Genomic DNA, 15,256 nt, shown 5'->3' with positions numbered 1-15,256 from the left:
GTTATATCACCCATGAGAAAGCAGGGGAGTAACACACACACACACACACACACACACACACACACACACACATACACATATGTTAGTCACCCACTGACGCAGTGTCTTAACTCAGGCATGAGTTAAGAGTCACATCCATGCAGCCTGCTGTAACGAATTCCATCGCCACCTTTGACCTTCTCACAGTATCTCAGGAGCTACAACCCTTTAGATGGCCACTTCACAGCCAACTCCCAATCTTTTCAAAGGACATGGATGTATTTATTGTCACATTCATGTATTTCATAAGATTTAACCTGTGTAAAATATACAAACCTATTGTGTGTATTTGGTTCCCACCCCTTTTTTTGAATGAAGTATCATGGATGATGTTTTTGAAAACTGCATGTCAAAGCCTATTTTCCCCATGAGTTCTGCAGTTTTATTCCTCCTTTTTGCACATCACTGTGATTTTGAGGAGTACATTTGTCATGGGATAACAGGACCAGCTCTACCTTTTTCCCTAGGCCAAGTGTCACACAGTAGAAGAAAAGAAACAAGCCCTTCTTTAGCTCCTCCCTCTTTAAAAATATATTTTACTTATTTTTATCTTATGTGTATGAGTATATGGCCTGCATGTATGTAAGTGCCCATGGAGGTCAGAAGAGGGTGTCGAATTCCCCTGGAATTTGAGTTACAGACAGTTGCTAGTCACCATGTGGGTGCCGAGAATCAAACCTGGGTCCTTTGCAAGAGAAGCCAGTGAGTGCACTTAACTACTAAGCCATCTCTCCAGTCCCTTAGTTTCCCCCTTTTGACTTCACCTTCAGGCTGAATCTGGGCTACATCTACCTAGAAGCTTCTCCTACCTTTCCACTGGTCCCTACCTCTACTCTAAGTTTCCAAGCTTGGATTACATTTCCTTCTTAGTATACCCACTACAACTTAGTAGTATCATGTGTTAAGGACCAGTCTACCCCAGTGGCCATGAGTGCCCTAAGGCAAGACACAGTAAGTCTAGCCACAGTAGAAGTTCTCTCTTCCCTTGCCTAGCTACTTACCCACTTCGTGTCACCAGGCATTGCCGAAGCCCTAGTTTCCGAAAGATGTCCACCACTGTCTCCATGGGAGTAAGGTCCGTGACTGTGAAAGGACTCAGGTTCAAGATGCGCCGCAGCTTCAGTGGGTGTGGGCTGTTGGCTGGCAGCTCAGGAGGCTCCTCCGTGAAGTACATGATAGAATTGCTCACGATGCCCTCTTGTCTCTGTCTGGCATTCTCTAGAATGGGGTTGAGAAGAAAAGCAACACACAAAAATCCCTTACTTAACCAACCCCCATCCATCCTCATAGAGCATCTCAGAATCCCACAGAAGAGAGGTTCTATGGGCAAACTTCACAGTCATAATGAGAGCGCCAGCCAAACATCTGTGAACCTGGCATCCCTCTTCCATGCTGTGAGAGAGAACCCTGCTGTGACCAGAATGTTCTCTGCCAAAATTTTGCAGGATGGGCCCAACCAACATGGCCCTTTGGGGGATATCCACTGTTTCCCCTGGACTCCAGAGCAACCCAAACAACTGAAGGTCCCCCATCCTTGTTTTGTAGTCCACCTCATTATGGGCTCAAGTTTGCAGTGACAAGAAACCTCATTTTGCTGCCCAGTAACCTTCGCACATTGTTTTTTACAAATGAGCTTATAACTGGCCGAAATGGCATTATGAATCCTGGAGGAATCAGAAACCAATAAGACTTGCCCAGGCTCACAGCCCAAAAATGCAGCTCAATCCCAAATATGACTCTGGGGACCAAAGAAACAACCCAGAAAAGCTTCATCCCTCCACGTCTTGGATCTCCTCTCTTAAAAACATGCCATTTCATAGATTTCTCAAAGAAAGATAGTAAAACTGTTATGGTAGCAATTAGTCTATTTCTGTCTGTAGTAAGGGCCATATGAAACTGAAAGAAAGTAGGGTAACAGGAACTCATTAGAAATACAGCTTAATGCAGTGCTAGAAATCCAGGCTATTTTAAGTCACACAAGAAATAAATCCATCGGTCTTGAGATATTTCTCCAAGGCGATTTTCCTTCTGTTGGAATTTTAATCTTTCTTTTGGTTCATGGGAAAAGGTTAGGAAAAATGTACAGCACATCCTGCCTTAAAATGAATCTCAGTTTCTGTAATACAGTTCTTACCTTCTCAAAGACTACTATTCACCTATACTGTTCATTCAAAAGTCAAATTCTAACTGCCTCATCTAAGGCCATTTAGTGCAATAGAGTACTCTGATGGAAAGCTGGCAGCATTTGAGGTCAGGCTGAGTCTGAAAAGGGGGCTCTGTTGAAAAGAGGAAAGGAGGACCTGCTGGGCAAATGTGAGCACATTCTATGGGTAACTTTAAATCTAGTTATATCAAGTGGGATGTGTTTCAACCACACATACCTGACAACACTGATGTATAGTCACGTTTTCAACTGCAGATCCTGCAGGATCCACACTATGAGTTTTACACTTTTCTCTCCTAATCCAACAGAGTTCTGTCCTTAAGCTCTTTGGCACAGAGGTCACATTCAATACACACTTGCTTATTTTCACAAACTTGTTTTTTTTTTTTTTTCAATTTTATGCTGGAAGTCTCGCATAACAGGATTTTCATCCATTTTCAATAATCTGATTGAACATCAGGATTGGATCAAACCACAACCCCTAATCAAGAACTGATCACATGGTCTCACAAATCCCCTTAAAAAAAGACATCCAGCACAGCTGCCGAAATAAACAGCGAGCTCATATTTCCTCAGAATCTACTGATGGGGTTCAAAGCTCTTATTCTAACAGCCACATACCCAATGAACTCTTACTCACCAATGAACTCTTGCTCACCAATGTACCCCCATGCCATGAACATACCTAGCACACAACATCCACAAAATCTTTAAGATTTATATATGTTTGTGTGTGCATGCGTGTGTGTATGTGTGTGCATGCATGCGCACACGCACCATATGTATGGTTGCCAACAGAGGCCAGAAGAGGGCATTGGATTATCTGGAGCTCAAGTTATAAGTGATTTTAAGCCACCATGTGGGTGCCAGGAATTGAATTCTGGTCCACTGGAAGAGAAACAAGTACTCTTATCCACTGAGCCATCTCTCCAATCCCAACACAAAAAACATTTTTGCCACATGCAAGCAGGGATCTATTGATTGTCAGTGTATCTAGTATACCTGCCACATAAAACAGAGTCTAATTCAAGGAGGAGGCATTAGGTAGGAAAGCCCAAGGATTATCCACTACCAGGCAAGGATTGTAGGCATTAGCTGGGATAAGACGGGTATCTAAGCTGTGTTTCTTGCTGCTCCAGGTAAGAGTTGCTGCTCTCTTTAAAAGGGCTCTCCTAGGCCAGTTTGGAGTGGATTAAAAAGATTTTCATGAAGGGTTCAGGCTCTAGAGAAGGTGGTATTATGTACATATAGGCCAAAAGCTGATGAATTGGAAAACTAGTAAGAGAGTTCTTTGCAACTCTCTACTGGAATAAACCTCTTAAATTAGAGCAGAAATCTGAGCATGGAGGTACATTGGTGAGCAAGACTTCACTGGTTACTATAATGCTTTCAACAAAACCACCACACATCAATTCCCAGAGGAAAGACACTGGCACTGCCATCCCTGGACTCCAACTCCTAGAAGAATATTGGCATATGGGGGGGGGCACTCAAAAATATATCCAGTATGAAAAGGTAAGCTAATTCGTCATCCAAGGTGAGCTTGGGCTACAAGAGTACACTCATAGACTTCATGAACTCTTAGGTGACTGTCCTGGAAAAGAAACCAAAAATAACAATATAACCCCAAATATTTTTAGGAGACCCCAGTGACCTGAAGAAAATGCATGGAACACTAATCATGAGTTAGTATTGGTGCCTCTTTAGGAGTGGTGAGAATGTGGGTGCATTTTTCAATTTTTCCATTTGCTTCTTATTTTTTTTTCATTAACTTATGAGTGTAATTACTTTTACTTTAAAATGTAATAAAACTTCATTTTTAAATGTTTGAAAGTTTGAGCACTTAAATTTTTTAAAAAAATGTTTTAATAGAGAGGGCTTCATCATAATATTGTACTAAAACTAGTCTCCATAGACACAGCTCCTTTAAAAAAAATGTATTTTATGAGCACATGCTAAGGCTGTTCAACCTCACATTCCACTTTCTATCAGCAATAATGTCAGATGCAACAATGGTGATTAATACGATGTTGGTGAGATGAACTTCACATATTATGATAGGCCAAAATTTTAAAAGATTGGAAATAATCAACATTCAAGTAAGCCAGTGAGTAGTTTTTAACTGGGAGCAACTTGGTTCCCACTCTTGGGGTGCACTTCGTAATGCCTGGAGACAATTTTGGTTGTCACAAAATGGGAAAGGAAAGTGCTACTGGAGTCTAATGAGAAGGACCAATGATGCTATTCAACATCCTACAATGTGCAGGACAGTCTCCACCAGAGAATGATCCAGCTCCTAATATCAATGGTTAAGGGTGAGAGCCTTTAAAGTAACTGTTTTTAGGGAGGCAATGCTCTATCATCCAGTTCATTTAGAATGTTTCCATAAGACAGATGCAATTAATAAGAAAGGTTACATGGAAAATTGGAAGCAAACGCTCTAGTGGCATGCAGCAACATGATATGATTTAAAAACTTAATAGAAGAAACACAGATTATTTTACGAGTTACTATCTACTGAGGCATGGAGAAATATTACACATAGATCTCCATATATTTTTACCATTATTAGCAGAAAGTAGTTAACATCGCTATTCTTCATGAGCCAATTCCACTAATTAACAGTGCTTCCAGACAGAAATCTCTACTCCTACAGAGCTTGTCTGGCAGATATGATACCCTATCTTCTGGTTCAGCCGTGGATATAGATCCCTTTATGCAATTAAGCATCTTCCACATGCTGGAGAATCATTACTAAGTCATCCACCAGACCAAAAAAAAAATGAGTTTCCTTAACTCTTCCCCATAACTCTAAGTTTCCAACCCTTTAATCATCTTTGTGGCTTCCCACGGAGTCCTCTTGGAACCCGTACTTGCTTAATTGCAGAAGCCAAGTCTTGAAGAGCCTGAGCCCTGCTGAGTACAGAAGGAACCTCAGATTTGCACAGAGTAATAAGATGTAAAAGGCTGTTCGCCAGGAATTTGAACAAGGGTCACCTATGGCTCTGTGGGCTAATAATCTGTGATGTCTGAGAGGTGACTCTATCACTCTCTAACAAAGGCAATGGTTGTGCGCTGCCATTCCAGAGATGGATTACGAATAACAAAACATAATGAATGACACATATGTGTGAAAATGCCATGATGAAATCCACCACTTGATTTGATAACTTAAAATTGTTGAAAAATAAAAGAATATTTTTGGCTCCACGTGAGCAGCTGCAACCTCTAAATATAGAATGGAAGAAAAAAATCCTTATTTTCCTCATTTATTATTCTTGTTCATCACTATCTTGAAATTATCTTGCAAAACCTCTCCTTCTCATTCCCTTAAAAGTGAACTTGGCATGGGAGAGTTTTTAGCTAAATGTTTAATGTCCTATCTCTAATATTTATACAAGGGCATACAATTCCTCAACTACGGCTCCTGAATTTTGCCACCAGAACACAGCAATTCCTCTGTTTCCAAGGCTCAGGAAAACAGCCGGTCTGACTCGGAGCAAAAGACCTCTTGCCTTTCCATAAGCCATGCAAATAGCAGCTTCTGTGTTATTGTGGACCTGGCTGAAAGCAGAGAAGTGTGATTTACGCTGTGTGGTGCCTCTTCAGACATTCCAAACACAGCTTCTGAGAGTGTGCATGCTGGCAAAGCTTAAATTCCTTCTCCAACTGGTTGATGCCAATTACTGCTTCCCACTTGATTACAGTAATGGATTTCAGTAAAATTAGTAAGCTGTCTCTTAGCAGGTGTACCTGGAGCAGCACAATAGCTAATGGAGTCTATGACATTTATTACTTCGGTTTTTAAACACGACCTTTGCTTAAAAGACTTTGGGAATTGAATAAATTTTAAAGGCTGATCATTATATTATTTTAAAACAAACCCAATCCTACTTAAACAACTTTTTAATGATCTCATTATTTATAAGGCAATATTTATCCCCTAAAGGCACCTCCCTATTCCACTACTGGACCCACATAAAAAGAAACATTACTAAGTAGCCACATAAAAACTTGCCACAGTGTCTAAGATGTAAGTTCAATCTTTATTTGTTGGGAGCTACACATGAAAGTAAGAGGGGTGCTCCTTATTTATACCAATTTTTGAGGATCCTTTGAGGAAGGTGCTTTAAATATATTTGAAAAATATTTAGCATGGGGAAAGGGCTTTAGAAAAAGAAAGGAAGTGCCTGAGAAATAAGAACAAAGGGCCAGAGGATGAAATGGTGGTCTGGTGAAGATGTGTCCACAGTGGGGAAATCAGCAGTCATGCAAGTGGAAGAAGGTCCCACCATCACACTGAAGGAATACTCTGGCAGATGTGATGGAGAGTAACACTGCCCCACGGGCATGAGAGCTGTGTCAGAGGCTCATCTCCCATGCAATGCATGGGTACTTTGGCAGATGATGGAACAAGGCTCCTGATGGGCTGAGCATGGCATCTTCTATGCGTGGGAAGACAGACTACACTGGTGTTTATCTCTGCTGCATCATGAGATTCACAGGACTTCATTCCTTTGAGACTTGTTGTTTCTCCTTGCCTGGAACTCTCTCCACAACTCTTACCTGGATCTACCTCCTGCTTTCCTTTCACTGCAGCCATTCCTGGAAGGATGGATCCATAGGCTGGATTTCCTGAACAGTCTATCTTTCAGATACCCTATCTTCACATCATTGTGCACACACAAACACAATCTACTGAGTCCAAATACTGTTTCCAATTTGTACAAGGGTTTAAAGCTGACCATTTAAGCTTGGGTGACCTATCATGGTACTCGACAAAGTACATCCTGACTTAATAGTCTGGGACTCCTATGCTGATTTTAAGGCTATAAAACTACCATTAGTCTCTTAAGAAAAGGAAAGGAGAGCCTGCCTGTGCTTACTCACTTATGGCCAGGATTAGTTCACGCCTCTGGGCAAAGCCAATGAGGCGCTCGGAGTCTCTGGAGACCACCACCGGGAAGCCATTGTAGTCTGTTTCCTTGATGAGTGTCTCCACATCCTCCACAGTCATGCTGTCCTGGGTTAATACCGACAATGGTGGCTCCCCTCGTCGAGGCCGCATCACATCGGTGGCCAGGGTACGGTGGGTGAACTCATCCTTCACATCAAGAAATGGGTAGCCATTCAGATGGATGTGTGCTTCATAAATGCCTTCTTTCCCAAAGGCATCAGCCACCCACTTGCTGGTGACAGCTGCTGCCATCAGGGGTACGATATATTCCAGACCTCCAGTCAATTCAAACATGATGACCACCAGAGACACTGTCATCCTAGTTACTCCACCTGCAATGGAAGAGGACAGTAAGATTCCAAAGCCTATCCATAGACCCCACGAATATGTGATTCGTGCAAAGAGGCTCAACCAGGCTCAAGGCTCAACTAGACTGTCTAATGAGAGCCTTCAGTTCTCCTCACACTTGTTCCAAAGCGTCAGTCCTGCATACTGCCTAGGATCAGGCTCTGTTAAACCTAGCCTGATATCAGGGACCTGTGTATTGACTGACTGGAGGTTCTGCTCCAATAATGGACCCTGGGTGGTCTACTCACCCAGGTCACATGCCTGGTTCTTTGAAGAGTATAATCTATGAAGGCTATTCAGGCTTCTGACACAGCAAGCAATTCATAAGCCACAAAAAGGCAGATGTTCTTAAGAACATTACATTGGAGAAAGACAAAGCTTTGTATCCCTCGGTATTCAAAGACAATCTCAACCAACTCCTATTCCAGTAACCTTATAAAAGGATTTTCTTGACCTTAGTGCCTGGGACATTTGGGGCTGTGTCATTCTTTGTTATCAGGATCATCCTGTACTAGTGAGTTAAGCAGCCTCCACGCCCTCTACTCACTCCATATAATTGGTACTGCTAGCTGTGACAAGAAAAAAAATATGTCCAAATAGCAACCATAAGTGTCCCAAGGGCTCAGAAACACTCCTGGTTGAGAAGTCATACCTAGATGGTACAGTTGTAAGACAGTAAACTTTCCATTAGCCTGGGCTCCAAATGACTGGGCAGAAGAGTCTTCTGATAACTCTCTGTGTGTGTGTATGTGTATATGGGTGTGTATGTGTATGTATTTGTATGTGTGTGTGTATGTGTGCATGCGTATGTATATATGTGTATTAAAGAAAAATTACAGATTTTCCTTAGGCATTCTTGTTGCTAGGGTGGGTTAAGAGAGGGGTCTTCCAGCACTGGGGGACACAGGGCAGATGTAGGTGGACCTCTGTGAGTTTAAGGCCAGTCTGGTCTACATAGAGGGTTCCAGGTCAGCCAGGGCTACTTTATGAAACCCTATCTCAAGAAAAGGGAGAGGGAGGTTTTTTCCTTGATACTGGCTGTAGTTTACTTGTTACCAGAGCACGACCTAGCCTATCCAGAGTGAAACCAATAATCAAGTCCCACCTCTTCTTTCTTGTTTGACCCGTAAGGTAGATCAGCGCCTTGCCCTCACCCACACACCCTCCCCACCTGTGGCTGTACCTAGGCAGGCTGCAGCTCCCACCATCGCATAAAGCCCCGGTGTGACACAGTCTGCTCCAGGTCTGCACCAGTTCCTGAAGATGATCCAGTCGTGATGATGGTATGCCAGCTGCTCCACTCCAATTCCCACCATCCTACCTGCCATGGCTCCCACAGCCATGCTGGGGATGAAGAGGCCTGAAGGAATCTTGAGGGAGCACACAGAGAAAAGTAGCCTGAGGAAAGGAGGCTGAGTTCCCACCACCTATTTCCAGGGACACTTAGAGCCCCCCTCTACAAGCTTCCATTCTCAAAGGAGACAAAGCTCTCCAAAATAGGTCAGCTGGGAAAAGGTGGGACAAGTGATTTGACCTGCTTTAGTCAGTGGACTCCGCTGTAACCTGGAAAGAATGCAATTTGACACTTTCATTTCCTGTCCTTCAAAAGCCAGCCCCTTTGCCTGCTGTGCGTTAAAGGAAGATAAGCCTCACTGCCAATAACATTCCAAGTCAGCATCTGTCACCTGACCCTCACACCACTTTCCCACTCCCCTTGCTGTGTCATTCACACTGGCTTTGAAAATTAAATGTCAAGCCACAGCAGGAGAATGGAAAAGAAGGGCCTGCAACTGCTCCCAGGTAAAATAAACCAAATGTATCACTGTGGTTGCTCTGAATCTCCTATAAAGCGCTTTCAAAGACTTACTGCCCTTTTCAAAGGACGATGGTTGGACTTATGAGGGAGAAAGGAAAGTTCCCCCTTCCTGACTAAGCACATTTTTCAAGAGGCACTCAGATCATTTTGCAGCCCTGTTAGGGGCAGCAAAGAATGAGACTGTGTGGCCTAAAGGATGTTGGTAGTAGTGAGTTTTGTACTTTTCTGAATGCAACCGATTTTGACTTTGCTGGTGGGCATTTATGTGCTACCCCTGACTCCCTGAGTTCACTGAGAAAACACAAGCTTGTGAACCTCACAGAAGCTGCTCCTATCACCCCAAGTGGCCATCAAATCTGAGAATGGAAGCAAATCTTCAACTTCACTGAACTGAAGGTGGCCGCCTCCTGTGCGAGTTCTAGTCTGGAATGTTTCATAGGAAGCTGTCCCTTTCTGAACTCCTTTTACTTCACAGTCACTGAATGCCCTGTAACCTCAAAGTAGAATTCTCTCAGTAAGCACCCAAAAGTACATCTTCCTGGGACACAAAAACAAGCCCCTTTGCTAGGAATTGAAGGATCAGAGTGAGTCATCTCTTTAATGAAGTCCACCTATTTTGCACCTGAGAATTTGTTAAAAGGAAATATTCATATTATACCACACAAGAATAGTAATGATCCCATGTGTGTTCTATGAGAATTCATTAAGCTGTGCCCATTTCTGTATGAATGATATATTCTAATAAGTTTCTTAACAGAAATAATGGTACTATTCACAATAACCAAGATACAGAACCAACCCAAACATCAATCAAAGGATGAGTGGATAAACCAAATGTGAAGTATGCAAAAAAATATATACTACTTAGCCAATAAAAGGAACAAAGCCCATGCTACAACCTTCAAAACATGATTCTGAGTGAAACATGCCAGATACGAAAGCCCACATAGTCCATTCCATTTATATGGACTGTCCAAAATTGGTAAATCCACAGAGACAGAAAACATGTAAGTGGTTGTAAGGACTGGAGGAAGGAACAGAAGTACATAGTCTCTTTCAGGGAGAAATGAAAAGTTCTGAATCTAGATAGAAAATAATGTCTGCAGTGTACTGTGGATGTACTTAATGACAGTGAAATTGACCAGGCATGGTACTAGGCATCTAAAATCCCAGCACTCAGGTGTCAGAGGCAAGTGAATGACAAGTTCAAGGTCAGCCTGGAATGAATAGCAAGACAGTCTCTCTAAAAGAGAAAGAGAGCAAACAAAGCCTTTCTTTAGAAAGGGCTTTGAAGTTCTGTCTGAGCTGGGTTAGCAGTGTTTCAAAACAGAATGAACTAAGCTGTCTTCTCTAACAAAAATGAAACGTGCAAATAATATTATTCATAGCTCTTCGGGACATCAAGAGGAGATGTGTACAAAGATCCCATGTCTTGGCCCCAAGTGCGTCCAGACTAGGAAGTAGTAATTCTGTGTTCTCATGTTGCTGACAACAGCATGAAGGCTGATTACTACATGGTCTCTGAATGCTGGTTTTGCATGTACCACTCCAGAGCCACGGCAGCGTTCTGCATTGGGCTCTGTGTCCCTCAGACCTAGCACATTGCCTGGGATACCAGCAAAGCTCAATGCATTTTACTGATCAAAATGGACCCCAAAGTGGGCATTATTTGTCTATTGTCTGCTGTCACCCTGCCAGCAGGTAATCCAATTCTTACCATCTGGTCTGAGAAGTCAGTGAGGTGACTTGATGCTTAGCCCTGTCTCCCATAAACTCTGGGTTGGACCAGAGCTACCTATAGCTTCTTCATTTGGAAAATGGAAGAAAAATCTCTACTTCATAGTCTTGCTGTTTATTTAGAGAACAGTTTCCTATTGATTAAAAAGAGGTTAAACATATGAATGAGAGCATTCAAGAAAAGTCAGTGACCCTCTTCTTTGAATCACAATTCTATTGTGACAGGGGCTGTCCTCAAGAAAAAAACAGAGGAAGTAAAGGTTGAATGTTGGCAAGTACACATTCTTTTTGGGTTTTGATATATTTTTAATTTTTTGGTGAAGCTCACAAAACTCTGTGAATATACTGAAATCTATGAACTGCACATGTTAAATGGGTGAATTGTATGAATTACTAATAATATCTGAGTAAAATCTACTTTAAAACTTCAAAACAAAAAATGCATGCCCTCCCCTTTTCTTTCCCCTTCACTTACCTTCATGCCAAAGGTAAATATGGTAATGACTATTTTGAAGATCAGTGCTAAGGCCAGCTGCCACATGGCTGTGTAAACCCCAACCCCAGCTGGCCGGTCCGGAATGTCATCCACAGGCCGAGTCATATTGGGGTCGTTGATGTAGTCACAGAGCTGAGAGGACTCAAGGGCCCCACAGTCATTGAACAGTTCTGAAATGAGCTCGCTGGTGCTCTGGCGTGTGTAGGGATTGGGATAGGCGATGATGGCGGTGATGGTTGTCACCACAATGACCTCCAACACTGGGTATTTTCCCAGCCTGGTAGTTTTACGCCTCCTGCACCAGGCAATGTTGCAGCGGGTGAAGAGGGTTCCCCACAAGCCCCCAAAGACCCCAAGCAGGATGAAGGGGAAGAGTTCAGCCATGTACCAGGGTGTGTGATATTCCACATAAAAGAGAACCAGGCGACTATTCCCAAAGGGGTTGATGGAGCGCAGTGTGAAGGCTGCCACCAGGGCTGCGAAAAATGACCTCCACAAGGTCTTCAAGGGAAAGTAGTAACTGACCTGGGATGAACAAATAGAAAATCAGAGATTGGCTAGAGAAAGGGCTGCTTAGTGTCTTCCTCTTGGGTTAGCAGTCATCTGCTGGCACTTAGCATAAAAGACACAGTCTAAGACCAAAGGTAGATGCCACTTACTTTATCTGTTTCAGTTTTGTTGTGATCCAAAAGCAGCAACAAAGACACTTAAAGGAAACAATGTCTAAAGGTGGAATGGTGAGCTGAGGATACAGTTCAGTGACAGAGTGCTTGTCTGGAATGCACAAGACCCTGGGTTCAGTTGCTAATACTAAAATGTTAATAAATGACAAATGAATAAATCATAAAAGTGGACTAGCTACTAATCAAAATGGGTTCAAGCTGTTTTTTAAATTCCTTGTGAATTTCATACAATATAACTTGATGGTATTTAGATCCGCTGTCCTCTCCGTACCTCACTGCCCCCACCAAATATAATGAACTTTCTCATGTGTGTGTGTGTGTGTGTGTGTGTTATGGCTAGTCATTTACTCATATGAACTTACAGCAATGGTGACAGCATGCACAAGTCCTGTGCAAGCTCAAATAAGGCAAAATCCTACCACAGAGTAGGGAAGTGGGTAAGGAATCCCACATCCTAAGGAACTTTTGGCATTTCATGGCTGCTGGGAGGAGGAAAGACAGTGCCTTACAGCGATGGGACTCTTGGTGGGCCCAGTGGATGAACCTATATTGAAGGACATTTTAAGACACATGCTATGTTTTTAAGATAAATAAAAGAACCTGGCCTGGAGGAACATGCCTTTAATTCCAGTACTCAGGAAGCAGAGGCAGGTGGATCTGTGTGAGACTGAGGCCAGCCTATTCTACGGAGTGAGTTCCAGGACAGCCAGCACTACATAGTAAGGCTCTGTTTCAAACAGAACAAAACAAAAAACATAAATAAAAGGCTTGGGGTGTGGTTTAGTGATAGAGCACATTATATGTTCAAGTCCCAGAATTTTATCCTCAATACCACAAAGAGAAGAAAATTAAAATATGTACTCATGATACTGTTCATTTCACATAGTTCCTCCCAAAATCAACAAAGTGTTGAATTTTATCATATGAGCAACAGAACAGATCAAAGGTTGGAAAATTCTGGCCCACAAATCAACTTTGGCCCAAAAAACATATTTGCATGGCACACAAGTTGTTTTGTTTGTGAATGGTTGGAAAAGACAAAAAAAAAAATAGAGTCTGATATACTCATCAAAAAACAACAGTTTTGTGTTATGTGAAAATTGTGTAAAATTGAAACTTCCAAGACCATAAAGAAAGTTTTCAGCCACGAAAACCACACATAGTCATGGACATGGCTGCAAGGGCAGAGTCAATTTGCTGTGGGAGAAAGTGTGTGGCCCATGGAACCTACATAGTTATTCCCTCTCTCCCTTTTCAAAATATGTTTGCCAACCCCCTGGAATGATTCACTTAGGTTCCAAAACCAAGTAAAAGCTAATATGACTGTGAGGAAGAGAAGAGGCTGTAAATATTTCCAAAAAATGTATATTGGCAATTTTTAAAACAATACCTGAAAACCTATTAACAGCAGAAATTATGGTTCCTTCATCAACTACAAAAACATGATTCAATACTTTTGTTCTCTGTCACCCATCCACATATTTTTGGTCACTACAAATCATGAAAACTTATACATCTCACCTCCTCTAGACTGAAGAGCACACCTCCAATGGGCGCACCAAAGGCCACAGAGACACCAGCAGCAGCTGCAGCTGAAAGCACCTGCAAAGCAAGAGGGTAAAGGTAAACTCTGGGGACTTTGATATGTGTGGGATACAGGAGGGCCTCCAAGAGGATGCCTCCTCAGTGGTGGAGGCAGAAGGAGAGCCAGCTCACCTCACGCCTCTTGCCCTCATTCTTGCTGTACTTGGAGAAAAGGCTGCTGAAGAAGTTGCCACAGCAACATGCCACATGCACCAGTGGCCCTTCCTTCCCAAGGCTTAGACCAGAGGACACAACCAGCACGAGAGTGACTGTCTTGATTAGCAGGGTCCACTTCCCTAAGTAGCCTCTGATGATAAAGCCACTCAAAATGGTCTTTATCTGCAACAGAAGATGTAGAATGAAGGGGAAATGAATTACTGTGGTCCATGGTTAGGAATCAAGCTATAAAGGCTCTGAGCTAGACTCACTAAGTCACAGGGATGGGAAAATATTTCACTTCTTAATTTGACTAGAATTTTGTGTGAGCAGACATTTGTATTAATAGCCCTCCTACCCATAGGGATATATCCCAAGACCCTTAGTGGACACCTGAAACCTAGATCACACCAAACCAAATAAACACTATATGCACTCATTAGTATTACTGTCATCATACACAAAGTTAAGAGTCAACAGGAATGAGGGACCCTCAACTGAGGAACTTCCTAGATCAGACTGGCATGCTGGCATGTCTCTGGGGCATTTTCTTGATTGTCAATTGATACAGGAGGGCCAGCCCACTGTAGGCTGTGCTATACCCCAACCCACAGCTGGGCAAGTAGGCTGGGTTGAATAAGAAAGTTTGCTTAGGATGGGTCACAGGAGCAACCCGGTAAGCAGCATGCCTCCATAGCGGATGCTTCAGTTCCTGCCCTAAGATCCTTCAGTGATGAACTGTGATCAGGAAGGGTGAGCTGAAATAAACCCTTTCCTCCCAAAGTTGCTTTTTTATGTTTTTTTAATCAGAGCAACAGGCAAAGAAACTAGGAAACCATGTTAAAATTTAGACTCAGTAAGAGATTAACAACAGTAATTAATAAAATAGAACTGTGACAATCAGAATATGTTTCCGCTTCGTGTCATCCACCCACAACATTAATGACTTTTTCATTTGAATTAGTCATTTATAAGACTTTCGCAGCTTGAAGTGTATATCAAAACTATCACAAATTGCTTTTTATAATTAATATTCTTAGCATAAAACTGATGGCTTTCATTATGACAATTTTCATACATATATATCACTGTAGTTTGCTCATATTCCGTGCCCCATTACCCTTTCTTATTCTTATCTCCCCTCTCAATAGTCCACTTCCTGGTCCCCAAATAGCCATGCTTCCATTTTTATGTCATATATATCTAGATAGATAGATGATAGATAGATAGATAGATAGATAGATAGATGATAGATAGATAGATAGATGATAGGTAG

The 15,256-nt window shown here is 42.3% G+C and overlaps 1 protein-coding gene across 2 annotated transcripts in view; it reads right to left on the bottom strand.

Annotated features, from left to right (window-relative positions):
* The window catches only part of Clcn4 (chloride voltage-gated channel 4), a 55,266-nt gene that overhangs the window by 23,954 nt on the left and 16,056 nt on the right, over positions 1–15,256 (bottom strand). For both annotated transcript variants that reach the window (XM_008843539.2, XM_008843540.2), the window contains exons 6-11: positions 13,957–14,163; positions 13,762–13,842; positions 11,537–12,082; positions 8,692–8,878; positions 7,094–7,492; positions 1,041–1,257 (exon numbers count right to left, since the gene is read on the bottom strand). In XM_008843539.2, coding sequence (XP_008841761.1) covers positions 1,041–1,257; positions 7,094–7,492; positions 8,692–8,878; positions 11,537–12,082; positions 13,762–13,842; positions 13,957–14,163 — 1,637 coding nt within the window. The remainder of the gene's footprint in view (positions 1–1,040; positions 1,258–7,093; positions 7,493–8,691; positions 8,879–11,536; positions 12,083–13,761; positions 13,843–13,956; positions 14,164–15,256) is intronic.

The sequence above is a fragment of the Nannospalax galili genome, unplaced genomic scaffold, assembly GCF_000622305.1.
Source record: "Nannospalax galili isolate Female #2095 unplaced genomic scaffold, S.galili_v1.0 scaffold862, whole genome shotgun sequence".
Classification (NCBI taxonomy): Eukaryota; Metazoa; Chordata; class Mammalia; order Rodentia; family Spalacidae; genus Nannospalax; species Nannospalax galili.
Note: the sequence above shows the minus strand (reverse complement) of the source record. Positions and strands in the feature narration are given on the sequence as shown.